This window comes from Pongo abelii, chromosome 21, assembly GCF_028885655.2.
Source record: "Pongo abelii isolate AG06213 chromosome 21, NHGRI_mPonAbe1-v2.0_pri, whole genome shotgun sequence".
NCBI classification, from domain to species: Eukaryota; Metazoa; Chordata; class Mammalia; order Primates; family Hominidae; genus Pongo; species Pongo abelii.
Genome location: NC_072006.2, coordinates 43,075,719 through 43,089,022, shown reverse-complemented (window position 1 = coordinate 43,089,022; position 13,304 = coordinate 43,075,719). Strand labels below are relative to the sequence as shown.

At 48.6% G+C, this 13,304-nt stretch overlaps 1 protein-coding gene across 1 annotated transcript in view; it reads right to left on the bottom strand.

Moving 5' to 3' along the window:
- The window catches only part of PPP1R16B (protein phosphatase 1 regulatory subunit 16B), a 118,041-nt gene that overhangs the window by 8,775 nt on the left and 95,962 nt on the right, over positions 1 to 13,304 (bottom strand). The window contains exons 6-10 of the mRNA XM_024239086.2: positions 11,377 to 11,501; positions 8,099 to 8,224; positions 7,132 to 7,207; positions 6,231 to 6,360; positions 5,970 to 6,138 (exon numbers count right to left, since the gene is read on the bottom strand). Of these exons, the coding sequence (XP_024094854.1) occupies positions 5,970 to 6,138; positions 6,231 to 6,360; positions 7,132 to 7,207; positions 8,099 to 8,224; positions 11,377 to 11,501 (626 nt within the window). The remainder of the gene's footprint in view (positions 1 to 5,969; positions 6,139 to 6,230; positions 6,361 to 7,131; positions 7,208 to 8,098; positions 8,225 to 11,376; positions 11,502 to 13,304) is intronic.

The window sequence follows — 13,304 nt, the reverse complement described above, 5'->3', positions numbered from 1 at the left end:
CGGGCTGGAGTGCAGTGGTACGATCTTGGCTCACTGCAACCTCTGCCTCCCAGGTTCAAGTGATTCTCCTGCCTCAGCCTCCCAAGTAGCTGGCATTACAGGCACCTGCCACCACGCCTGGCTATTTTTAGTAGAGACAGGGTTTCGCCATGTTGGCCAGGCTGGTCTCAAACTCCTGACCTCAGATGAGGTCAGGAGCCTGGGCCTCTCAAAGTGCTGGGATTACAGGTGTGAGCCACTGCGCCCAGCGGTAAATGATTTCACCAAATTTTAGTTAAGCTGCTCCCCTCCCCACAGGATCCTGGACTTTGACTCACCCTGAGGGTAAACAAGCACTGCAATGCAGAAAAACTCTCCTGAAGACCCTTCTGGAAATGGGCTGACCACGGGACACACATTCCTGGTCAACTGTCCAATTACACCACCTGCTCGTCCCACCCCCAACCCTCAGTACTTGCAGCCTCCGTCTTCCTCCCTAGGAAACAAACTCCTTTCTCCTTGACCTCCAAGATCTTGCCAATTCTGTGGTCGATGCATTCTACTTACTGCTGCAATCACTTCAAAAACAGTCTCTCTTTAGCTTTAAAAAACAACGACATGGCCAGACATGGTGGCTTATGCCTGTAATCCCAGCACTTTGGGAGGTCAAGGCGGGTGGATCACAAGGTCAAGGGATTGAGACCATCCTGACCAGCATGGTGAAACCATGTCTCTACTAAAAATACAAAAATTAGCTGGGCGTGGTGGTGTGCGCCTGTAATTCCAGCTACTCAGGAGGCTGAGGCAAGAGAATCGGTTGAACCCGGGAGGCAGAGGTTGCAGTGAGCCAAGATTGAGCCACTGCACTCCAGCCTGGCGACAGAGCAAGATTCCATCTAAAAATAAATTTAAAAAACCACCAACGACAAACATATACAATGCCGAGGTCCCAACTCCTGAGATTCTGATTTAGTTTGTCTGTACTGCTACTTAAACATCAGATTAAAAAACAAGCGGCACGGTGGCTCATGCCTGTAATCCCAGCACTCTGGGAGGCGAAGGCAGGCGGATCACTTAAGGTCAAGAGTTCGAGACCAGCCTGGCCAACATGGGGAAACCCCATCTCTACCAAAAAACACAAAAATTAGCCGGGCATGGTGGCGGGTGCCTGTAGTCCCAGCTAATCGGGAGGCTGAGGTGGGAGAATTGCTTGAATCTGGGAGGCAGAGGCTATAGTGAACCAAGATTGCACCACTGCACTCCAGTCTAGCCTTGGCAACAGAGTGAGACCTTGTCTCAGAGTTAAAAAACAAAAACAAAAACAAAAAACAGTGAACCAAAGTCAGCCTTGAAGGCTAACAGGGCACAGCCTTGGAAGAAATGTGATTTGGAGGTCAGGCTAAACAAGTTATCCTCAAATAAGTGGTTCTGAAATTCTTGTGTGCAGCAGTATCGCCACATCTGGGGTGGGTCCTGAGAATCTACATTTATTTACTTTTTTTTTTTTTTTAGAGACCAGGCCTCACTCTGTCACCCAGGCTGGAGTTCAGTGGTGCTATCATAGCTCACTGCAGCCTCGAATTCCTCGACTCAAGCAATCCTCCTGCCTCAGCCTCACAAGACCTCAGACTACAGGTACACACCACCACACCCAGCTAATTGTTTTTTTTTTTTTTTTTTTGGCGGGTGGTAGAGATAGGGTCTTGCCATGTTGTCCAGTAACTCCTAGGCTCAGGAGATCCTCCCACCTCAGCCTCCCTCAGTTTTGGGATTACAGGATTTGTGAGCCACTGTGCCCAGCCAAAGTCTGCATTTCTAACAAGTTCCTAGGTGATGCTGATGTTGCTGGTCCAGGGACCATGCTTTGAGAATTCCCACCTTAACATGGTGAAACCGCATCTCTACTAAAACACAAAAATTAGCTGGGCATGGTGGCAGGTGCCTGTAATCTCAGCTACTCGGGAGGCTGAGACAGGAGAATCACTTGAACCCGGGAGGTGAAGATTGCAGTGAGCCGAGATGGCGCCATTGCACTCCAGACTGGGCAACAAGAGCAGAACTCTGTATCAAAAAAAAAAAAACTGACTATACCAAGGGTTGGCAAGAAACACTCTGCCATGGGAAAGCAGACAGGTACAAGGCACCTTGGAAAACTGCTTGGTAGTATCCACTAAAGCTAAACATATGCCTACCCGTGACTCCCACTGCTTTCCTGGGTATATTCTCAACACAAAATAGTGCTTATGTCCACCAAAAGACATGTACAAAAATGTTTATAGCAGCTTTATTCACAGGAGCCAGAAACAAGAAACCCAAATGTCCACCAAAAGGAGAATGGAGGCCAGGAGCAGTGGCTCACCCCTGTAATACCAACACCTTGGGAGGCCGAGGAGGGTGGATCGTTTGAGGTCAGGAATTCAAGACCGGCCTGGCCAATACGGCAAAACCCCGTCTCTACTAAAAATGGAAAAATTAGCCGGGCGTGGTGGCACGCACCTGTAATCCCAGCTACTCAGGAGGCTGAGGCAGGAGAATCGCTTGAACCTGGGAGGCGGAGGTTGTAGTGAGCCAAGAGCATGCCACTGCACTCTAGCTTGGGTGACAAAGCGAAACTCTGTCTCAATTTAAAAAAAAAAAAAAAGGAGCATGGATATGTAAATTTTAATATTCAAACAATCAAATTCTAGAAAGCAATAAGAATGAGGCGGCTGGGCGTGGTGGCTCACGCCTGTAATCCCAGCACTTTGGGAGACTGAGGCCGGCGGATCACGAGGTCAGGAGATCGAGACCATCCTGGCTAACACGGTGAAACTGCGTCTCTACTGAAAATACAAAAAATTAGCTGGGTGTGATGGTGGGCACCTATAGTCCCAGCTACTAGGGAGGCTGAGGCAGGAGAATGTCGTGAACCCGGGAGGTGGAGGTTGCAGTGAGCCGAGATCGCGCCAATGCACTCCAGCCTGGGGGACAGAGCGACACTCCATCTCAAAAAAAAAAAAAAAGAAAAAAAAACAAGAGTGAGGCCAGGTGCAGTGGCTCGCGCCTATAATCCCAGCACTTTGGGAGACTGAGGCAAGAGAATCATTTGAGCCCAGGAGTTTGAGACCAGACTGGGCAACATAGCAAGATTCCATCTCTAAAAAATTTTGTTTTGTTTTGTTTTGAGACGGAGTCTCGCTCTGTCCCCAGGCTGGAGTGCAGTGGCTCGATCTTGGCTTACTGCAACCTCCACCTCCCGGGTTCGAGTGATTCTCCTGCCTCAGCCTCCTGAGTAGCTGGGACTACAGATGTGCGCCACCACGCCCAGCTAATTTTTGTACTTTTAGTAGAGATGGGGTTTCACCATGTGGCTAGGATGGTCTCGATCTCTTGACCTTGTGATCTACCCACCTCGGCCTCCCAAAGTGCTGGGATTACAGGCATGAGCCATGGCACCCGGCCAAAAATTTTTTTTTAATTAGCCAGGCATGGTGGTGCATGCCTATAGTCTCAGCTACCTAAGAGGCTGAGGTGGGAGGATCGCTTGATCCCAAGAGGTCAAGGCTGCAGTGAGCTAGGATCACACCACTGCACTCCAGCCCAGTCAACAGAGTGAACTCCTGTCTCAAAAAAAAAAAAAAGAACTACTGCTATATGCCACAACGTGGGTGACTCTCACAGATGTAAAAAAAGCCAGACACAAAAGAAACTACAGGGTCATTCATATGCATATACAAAATTAATCTTTAGAACTCAAAGTTAAATAGTGACTACATTTGGAGTGGGGGAAAGGACAGAGAGAGAACATGGATGATGAAAATGCTCTATGAATTCATCTGAGTGTGTACATTTGTAAAAGGTTGTTGAAAATCTCATTTAAGATTTGTCTACTTGGCCAGGCATGGTGGCTTACACCTGTAAGCCCAGCACTTTGGGAGGTCCAAGTGGGTAAGGATTGCTTGAGGTCAGAACTTCAACACCAGCCTGGCCAACACGGTGAAACCCTATCTCTACTAAAAATACAAAAATCCACCAGGCGTCGTGGCAGGCACTAGTAATCCCAACTACTCGGGAGGCTGAGGCAAGAGAATCGCTTGAACTCGGGAGCACAGGTTGCAGTGAGCTGAAATCACACCACTGCACTCCAGCCTGGGTAACAGAGTGAGGCTCCATATCATAAAAAAATAAAAAAATAAAAAAAGATTTGTCTGCTTTACCATACTTAAGTTACACCACAATCACAAAGGAAAAATAAATAAAGCACAGCTGGGAGACATCTGAAATGTGATTTGATATTGATCTACATCTCTTTTCTCACCAATCCTCAGACTAAGGGGCCAGGCAGAACAAAGCTTCCCTAAGTGCCCTCTCCATCACCAGCTGGTGGCTTTGATGTGGCCTCCCCTTGGGCAGGCACTTTCACACCTCCTGGTGAGACAGGTGACCCCACTGTTCATGCTGGGAAGCAGGGTCCCTCTGAGACACGTGGGCATGCTCGGTAGCTAATCAATTTCATTCCACCAAGGCTAAACTCTCTAGGCATGTTTTCATCTGTTCATGGTGTGGTGGAAGAACGAAAATGGCAGACCACCTCTGGTATAGTTAGCTTCTCCCTCGTCCTCAGCAATTCCACTCCAGCCCCAAGCCTGTTCACTCCACTCAGCAAGAAAGCAGCCACGCTGAGTGAGTGTGTTGGTTCTGGGTTAAGTAGTGTCCCTCAAAAATTCATGTCTACCTGGAATCTCTGAATGTGACTTTATCTGGAAATAGGTATTTGCAGGTGTAATAAATTAAATTAAGATTAGGTCATACTGGATTGGCATGGGCTCCAATCCAATGACTGGTGTCCTTACAAGAGGAAAAAACAGGCTAGATACAGTGGCTTGAACCTGTAATGTCAGTACTTTGGGAAACCAAGGTGGGAGGATTGCTTGAGGCTAAGTTTGAGGCCAGCCTGGGCAACACAGCAAGACCTCATCTCTACAATAAATTTGAAAATTAGCCAGTCGTGATGGCCCCCGCCTATAGTCCCAGCTACTTGGGAGGCTGAGGTGGGAGGATTGCTTAAGCCCATGAGTTGGAGTCTTCAGTGATCTATAATCATGCCACTGCACTCCAGCCTGAGTGACAGAGCAAGACCCTGTCTCAAAAAAAATCCAATAAAATAAAAATAAAAAAAGAAGAGAAAACAGACACACACACACACAAAGAAAAAGGTCATGTGGAGATAGACGCAGAGACTAGAATCGTTGTTAGCAAGAGCCAAAGAATGCCTGAGCCACCAGAAGCTCGCAGAGGCATGGAACAGAATCCCCTTGAGAGCCCCCAGAGGGAACCAACACTGGTGTCACCTCGATTTTAGACTTCTGGCCTTCAGAACTGAGAGAGAATAAATTTCCACCATGTTAAGCCATCCAGTTTGTCATAATTTCTTAAAGCAGCCATCAGAAATGAATGTGTGTCCCCTCAGGAAAGCAGCTTAAAGATTAAAGGACCATTGGCTGCTACAGGAGCAGGCTTCTCAGAGGTCCTACTAGGATCCTACTCCATTTTTCAAAAAACATGTTCTGATAAACACAATTCTCAATATCTTGTTATATTTCCTGAAAAAGAAGTTGTAGCACCCTCAGCTCCTGGGTGACTGCCCTACTGAAGCACTCTTCTGGGAAGTCCACTGCTAGGTGTGCTGGCGCACAGCTTGGCGCACAGCTAGGCGCACAGCGGACACCCAACCCCTGTCAATTAGGAGACCTACCTGTGTGCCAAAGCACCCAGCTCAGCCTCTAACACAATCCCCGATCACCTCCTTAACTACAGCAGCCACCACCATCAGACCAAATCTGCTGGTTTAACTACAGTAGCCATCACCATCAGACTGGATATGCTAGTTTAAGGGCAGTGCCTGGCTACTTCCCTCTGAAGGCTCTCAGTTGAAGAGGCAAGACCAGGCTGGGCCCTGTTCTCCTCCCATTGCAGTGGCTGACACTAGGGCAGGGCATGAGGCCACTCACAGGGTCCTTATTCTCTTGGTCTGTCCTGGTCTCCCTGATGTCCCCGTTGTAGGTGGAGGTCCGCTGATCCTCAGCTGCACTCCGCTGCTGCCACAGGATGGCCTCTCCTTCATACTCCTTCCTATACAGGTTGGTCCTGTCCGACAGGCTGGCTCGCCGCACCACCTTCCTGAGAGGACAAAGTGGGTGCTGGAGGCTGCACCCAGGTGCCACAGGAAGGAGCACGCACAGGGACCCCTGGCTGCCCTGCCCCGTACTCACCCACGGCTGCCTGCGCTGGAGGTCCTCCGGCTCAAGGATGACTTGTGCCTCAGCTGTGACTTCATGATCACATCATGCTTGTGTTTTAGCTCCAGCAGCAGGACCTTAAACTCTTCCTCCTCGCACAGGTCTGAAGGGGCAGAGGAGTCTGTTGTGGGGGACGGGGCCAGGACCTGTGGCGCAAGAGGGTGCTCCAGACCAGGGGAGCTGCCATCCCAACCCACTGAAAACTCCAAGCATCTTTCGGGGCATGCAGGGAGGGAAGAAAACTATGCCAGCCAAAGTTCCTGGGCTGCAACCCAAACCTTAGAGGATTATAAGAATGGGAAACCCAGGTTCTGGGCACAGTCACAATTCCTAAGCTTCCCAGCTATGACCGAGGGATTCATGTTCCTCTTTGATAGTTTCCAAGAAGAGTCCTCAAGTCTTCACTGATATGAGAAGTAGTGAGGGAAACAAGCAGGTACCCCACATAGCCCAAGCAATAAATTATGCAAAGATGCTAAGAAAGCTACATACTCCCATCTATTCTACCTAACCCCTTCATCCATCTATCTACCTATTGCTGACTGAGCCACCTATTCATAGATTCATCCTTTACCCACTCATCCACTTATTCTTCTATCTATCCATCCATCCATCCACCCACCCACCCATCCATTCAACCAGACCTCATAATATCTACCCAACTACCACCTCATCCATCCATTCATCCATTTATTCATCTATCCATTAATCTGTCCATCCGTCCATTCATCTACCATCCATTAATTAATCCATCTATCTATCTACACACCAATCCATCAATCTATACAAACATATATTTATCTATTTCTCCCTCTACCCATCAAAACATTGATAACTGCCTATTTGTGCACACCAGCTGTTGTGCTGGACTTACCTATTGGCATCTCATCCATGGATGTCCTTGCACTGAGACTAGCTCCATGGGACACCAATAGCTCTGCCATCTGCATCTGAAACACAGGAAGAAGCTCATGTGTCCCCCTGCCCAGAGCTCAGAAAGCCTGGGAGGTGAGGAGAGTGCCCAAGGCCTCTTAGGATGTGACCCAAAGAATGGTGGGACAAAGTTGATTTCCGGGGAAGGCCTGCACACTAGAGCCATGGGGAGAATCCAGACAGATGCAATGAGCTTAGCACCTCCTCCACATGCCTGGGCCACACCAAGAAGAAGGAGAAGAAAGAGTTGGCTGTAACTCTAGAGCTGGCAGGTATCTAAGGAGGGACTAGGTGTAAGTGACAATCAGAGTTTTGTATCTGGAAACAAATGGAGAAAGTACTGGGAGCAAAAATGCTGGTAATTTTCTTATTTGGCAAATTTGATTACCGTCCTATTAGAACACAACTTGTCAGCCGGGCATGGTGGCATCCCAGCACTTTGGGAGGCCGAGGCAGGCAGATCATCTGAGGTCAGGAGTTTGAGACCAGCCTGACCAACATGGTGAAACCCTGTCTCTACCAAAAATACAAAAAATTAGCTGGGCATGGTGGCACATGCCTGTAATCCCAGCTACGCAGGAGGCTGAGGCAGGAGAATTGCTTGAACCCAGGAGACGGAGGTTGCAGTGAGGTGAGATTGCACCACTGCACTCCAGCCTGGGTGACAGAGCAAGACTGTCTCAAAACAAAAACAAAAACAAAAAAACACAACTTGTTTTGTCCAACGTTTTTTGCAAACTCCCTAGGCCTTTTCATATCCCACATATGAGCTATAGTCAATACCTTAAGCCAACACCTTAAGCCTTAAAGTCTTATGTTCTTTGAAACCAACTGCCAGCCCAAAAAACTTGGTGTCAGCAGGTTAGCCCTGTGCCAGCCTCCCCCACAGCCCTGTGGGTGAGAACTACCTGTCCCCAGAAGGCAGCTGCATGCAGGGGCTCCCAGCCATCCCAGTCCTTCACATCCACACGCACTCCATGGTCCAGGAGGAGCTCAGCTGCCCGCAGGTATCCATTGGCTCCAGCTATGTGCAGCTGGAGGAGAGGAAAGAAGTGAGCATTCCCCAGGGGATCAGCCCCACATTGACGGTAGGCTAGCTCTCAACTTCACCCAAGTCCCACAGCATGCTTGGGGCCAGTAGAATGGAATAGAATGAAATGGAAATACCAGTCACATTGCAGAGGATTATTAAGTCTGAAATATGGACCTAGAAGGAAAGGTAGAGAGCTGAATTCTTCTCCCCTGTGGTTGGTCTTAGCATCCATGTGGTTAAAGCAACAGCATTTACTGAGCCCCTACTGTGCACTGAGCCCTGAAGAAGGGGTCTCTGAGGTTCAATATGGTGATTTTTAAATATGTCTACAAATTCTTTGACACATCTTCCTTTAAAAGATGGAGCCCGACTGTTCTCACCTTGAATGTGGGCCAGACTGAGTGACTCACTTCTAACAAATAGGATATTGTGAATATCCTATTTGTGATTTCTGAGGCTAGGGCATAAAAGGCATTGCTGCTTCTATTTTATGTTGTCTTGGATCAATTATTCTAGAAGAAGGCAGCCACTATGTTGTGAGGACCCTCAAGAAGCCTCAAGGAGAGGTCCTAAGGAGGTGAGAAACTGAGGTTTCCTGCCAACAGCCAGCACTAACTTGCCAGCCATGTGAGTGAACTGACTTGGAAGTGGATCCTCCAGTACCAGTCAAGCCTTCAGATGAGACTGTAGCCCCAGTAGTCTCAACAATATTGCAACATCTGGGTTGCAATATCATGAGAGCCACCAAGCCAGAGCCACCCAGTTAAGCTGTTCCTAACTCTCTGACCCAAAGAAACCATGTGAGACAATAAATATTTATTATTGTTTTAAGATGCTACATTGTGGGGTAGTTTGTTATGCAGCAATAGATAATACATCCAATAAGGGACTGTGATCCCATTCAAGGCCTTCAGTCATGGCCACTGCCTGGCAGACCTCAGTTGTCACGATTGTTCAATTTGCCCCCAAAATACATAAATAGCTTAGCCCATAATGAACACTCAGTAAGGGATTCACATTCTTAGAGAGTCCTAAATGATGACCATGAGAATGAATGAAGGAGAGAGAAGGAAATAAGAAAAAAGGCATCAACTGTCCAGCCAAGATGAGAGATAGAAGTTAGAGTCCAAGGCAGCCAGCAGAAGACTAGCTGGGAGGAAGCGAGAGAACCTCAGGGGGCCTGAGGTCTGGGGCTGGAGAGTCAGTGGGACAAAGAAGGCATGGCCTCAGGAAGTGATCCTTCTGAACACAGACCTGATGGTCAGATGCTACCTCATCCTGGGAGAAGGTTGCTTGAAGGTTTTTTTTTTTTTTTTTTCCCAACTTGAAAAAGCAAGGGTATGATGTGAAAATTAGTATAATTATCTGATTTATAAATGTCTGATGCTTGTCAGTTGTAGAGAATGACACCTGCTGGCCAGTCTGACATTACAAACCTCACTACTTGGCTGGAAATGAAAAGGTATGAGTGGAATAGTGGCATTGTTAGTAAAAATAATGGTCATTGCTAACATCTATTGAGAATTTACAGACTGTGCTAAGCACTTTCACACAGACTCTCATTTAATGCTCCCAGCAACACTGTGAGGAAGACACTGTGATCTCCAGTTTACTGGGAAGACCTAAGACCTAGTATATGCCCAGACCATGGGGGTGGGGCCACCCTGAGGCCAGCCCCAGCTCAGGAAGAGAAGATCCCTGTGTCTAGAGGACCCAATGACAGCCCCAGTGGAGCTGCAATGAGGGTGGCTAATGCCCTAGTGCAGCCTGGCCTTGACTTCAGACAGAAATAGTCAGTCTTCCTACCTGACCCCATTCTTGAGTGCTAGGCTGAGCAGGTGATCCAAGCAGGGACCCAAGTAATAGAAATGGGCACAAAACAGATGTGAGAGCTCAGGAAGCAGGTGGGAGAAGCCCACTTATCACAGGCCTGGCAGCCTGACCTGGGCGGCCAGGTCAGGCCTGAGGGGCGGTGAGGATACCTGGTACTGCTGAGCCCTATCTAGTGAGCTCGAGATCCCGAGACTGCTGAGTGCTTACGACCAGCATGGAACCTAAGCCTGGGACAGCGCACCCGCCCCCCAATCAGGGGGGTAGGCTGCCATAGCCATGCTCTGAATTTTGATTTACAAGTTGCAGAAGCAGACCTCCCCAATATTAGGCTGCAGTGTGCTCTGAGAGCCTATGAGGAGTGGCCAGGGAGGTTTTCCTAAGTCACTGACACTTGAGCTGCAAGGATGAGTGGAGTTAACCAGGCGGATTTGAGAGAGAAGAAGGTCCCATTGTTCTCTATCTCCAGGATCTAGTAAAGTATGTGGCACAGAGGAGGTGCTCATAACTGTGTGTTGACTGGATGGATGGATGGACGGACAGATGAATGGAATGATGGATGGATGGATGGATGGATGGATGGATGGTTGGATGGACCAATGGATGAATGGATGACTGGGAGTGGTGGGCAGACTCTGAAGTCAGGGAACCCAAAGGAGAGGCTGTTGCAGTAATATCAGGGGAGCTGATGAGGCAAGGCAGTGGGGTGCTAGGGTGGGAGAGGTGACACTAAGGCAGGGGAACGGACAGTGCAAAGCAAGAAAGCATGGGTGAGTGGGTGAATGGTGACACCAGTCCTTAATGGAGGACATCATTAGAGGAGAGGGAAATAAGGAGCTCAAGATGGACACATGAAGCCTGGGGTGAAGGAAGATCTTGGAGACAGAGCAGTTGGTGAACAGGTGGGAGCCAGGCCTCCCACCCAGGCTCCTAACTCCAAGCCCCACTTGAGAGTGGCTGGATTCTTTTTTGTTTGTTTATTAAAGACAAAGTCTTTCTGTCACCCAGGCTAGAGTGCATCGGTGCAATCACAACTCAAACTCAAACTCCCAGGCTCAAGTGATCCTCCCACCTCAGCCTCCCAAGTAGCTGGGACTACAGGCGTGAGCCACCAAGCCCAGCCCAGAGAGAGGCCAGGTTCTCAAGGAGGCTGAGCCCTGCTCTGCTGACCCTCCCTATCCAGGGGCAATCCTGGCCCAAAAGGATTCTTGAGGAGGTCCAAGGTCACAGACAGGCCCCAAGGGTACAGCGTTGGTCCCCACCAGGTGCTGGCCCACTTTGGACCTAGCTGGTCTTGGTTTTGGTACTGGCCCATCTCCTCACCAGTGTGGCACCCTGGGCATCTATCCAGTCCAGGTCCTGGCCTGCTGCGATCATGCAGTGGATGTCCGCAATCATCTGCTGCTCAGGAGCTGCCCGCATCTCGTTGATTTTCTCTTGGGTGATGCCTGCAGTGGGAAAGAGGGGATTTATTTAGCACCCTCAGGCCTACGACCCCAGAGGGCAAGGGAAGGCAGATGAGGGAGGCATGGCTCTTGTTACGCCAGTCAAGAGGGTACGCCAGTCAAGAGGGCATGCAGACATGCCCATAGATCATTGTCTTCAGGCCTGATGAGACACCATGCATTGGCCCACAGAGCAAGGGCATTCCTGCCTGGCACCCACTAGGCAATGGATTCATATTGGTCGCTTTGCATATGCTGTTCTTCTACCTGAAAGTCCCTACCATCCACCTACACACCTCCAACTGCTCAGATGGCTGCCTCTGTCTTGTTCTTTAGGTCCTGGACTGGATCGTCTCCCAAGGTGGCCTCCACTGACCGCCCTATCTGACCAGGGTCTCTGTTAGTTTCCTTCATCTTAACCATGGTTGTGTCTGTAGCACCTGGCACAATGCTCAATCAATTTTAGTTGCAGAAGGACTGAATGAATGAATACATTACTTTCAAGTGGAGAGCTGAGTCAATTGAGGTAGGGGGCCCAGAGAGACTGTATAGCCCGAATCCCATTCCTGTCTTAAAAGTGTGTTACTGACAGCTACAAATAGTATTTAAGGAGAGGATGACATGCTCTGTAAAAAGATCCATTAGACCAAGCACTCTTCGATCGAATTCAGGAGAGGTCTACAAAAGGAGGAAATAAAATCACACGTTTCTTTTGACTAAGCTTTAAATGAAATTGAGTATTCCCTGCCATTAGAATGTAAGCAAAACCCACAGTAGTGTTAACAGTGCCTGTAACTTTGTTACCAACAGATACTATAGCTATTTTCATATCCTGTTATCTTATTGTTTAATGAATTAATGAAGTTTCTATCAACACATTGAAAAATGTTTTGGTAGTTATGCTTTAATATAATTGGTTTCCTTTATAATCCTATAATTTTATAACTGCACTTAAAAACATTATTCTGGCTGGGCGCGGGGGCTCACGCCTGTAATCCCAGAAATTTGGGAGGCTGAGGCAGGCAGATCACCTGAGGTCAGGAGTTCAAGACCAGCCTGGCCAACACGTTGAAATCCTGTCTCTACTAAAAATACAAAAATTAGCTGGGCATGATGGTGCATGCCTGTAATCTCAGCTACTTGGGAGGCTGAGGCAGGAGAATCACTTGAACCTGGAGGCAGAGGTTGCAGTGAGCCAAGATTGTGCCATTGCACTCTAGCCTGGGGCACACAGCAAGACTCCATCTCAAAAAAATAAAAACATTATTCTGAGAAGGGGTCCATAGAGTCACCAGATTGGCACAAAAATGGTTAAGAACCTCTGCAGGAGATGAATAGGAAGAGCTGGGTGCAAGGAACAAGACATTCAATCACGGTTAATGCGGCTCTGTGGGGTACACAAGGGCAGGGCCAGGGCAGGACTGCAGCTGCAGCTGAGGATCTGGGGATGTGACATATTTCCAAGGAGGTGGCGCTTCAGAGGCCTATCTGTGGGGTGCTGGGGCACGCAGGTCTCTCATTCCTGCATTTGTTTCCTCTCTGAACCTCATTTGTGAGTTGAGGACAGCCCACATCTTGTTTATCTGGGCCCCTGGCAGCCAGCGTAGTGCCTGGCACAGAGCAGGCACCCTCCAGTGTTCTTGACTTTATTATTGTCCCACATAGGAATATATCTTTACAATTGAACCAAATTGTCACAGCTGATGAAGACGAGACAAGGCCAGCTGCGGCCACCCGCGTGTGTGGGTGACATGAATGAGATAACACCTCCCTTCTGCGCAGCATGTTTTCCAGGGTACTCTCATG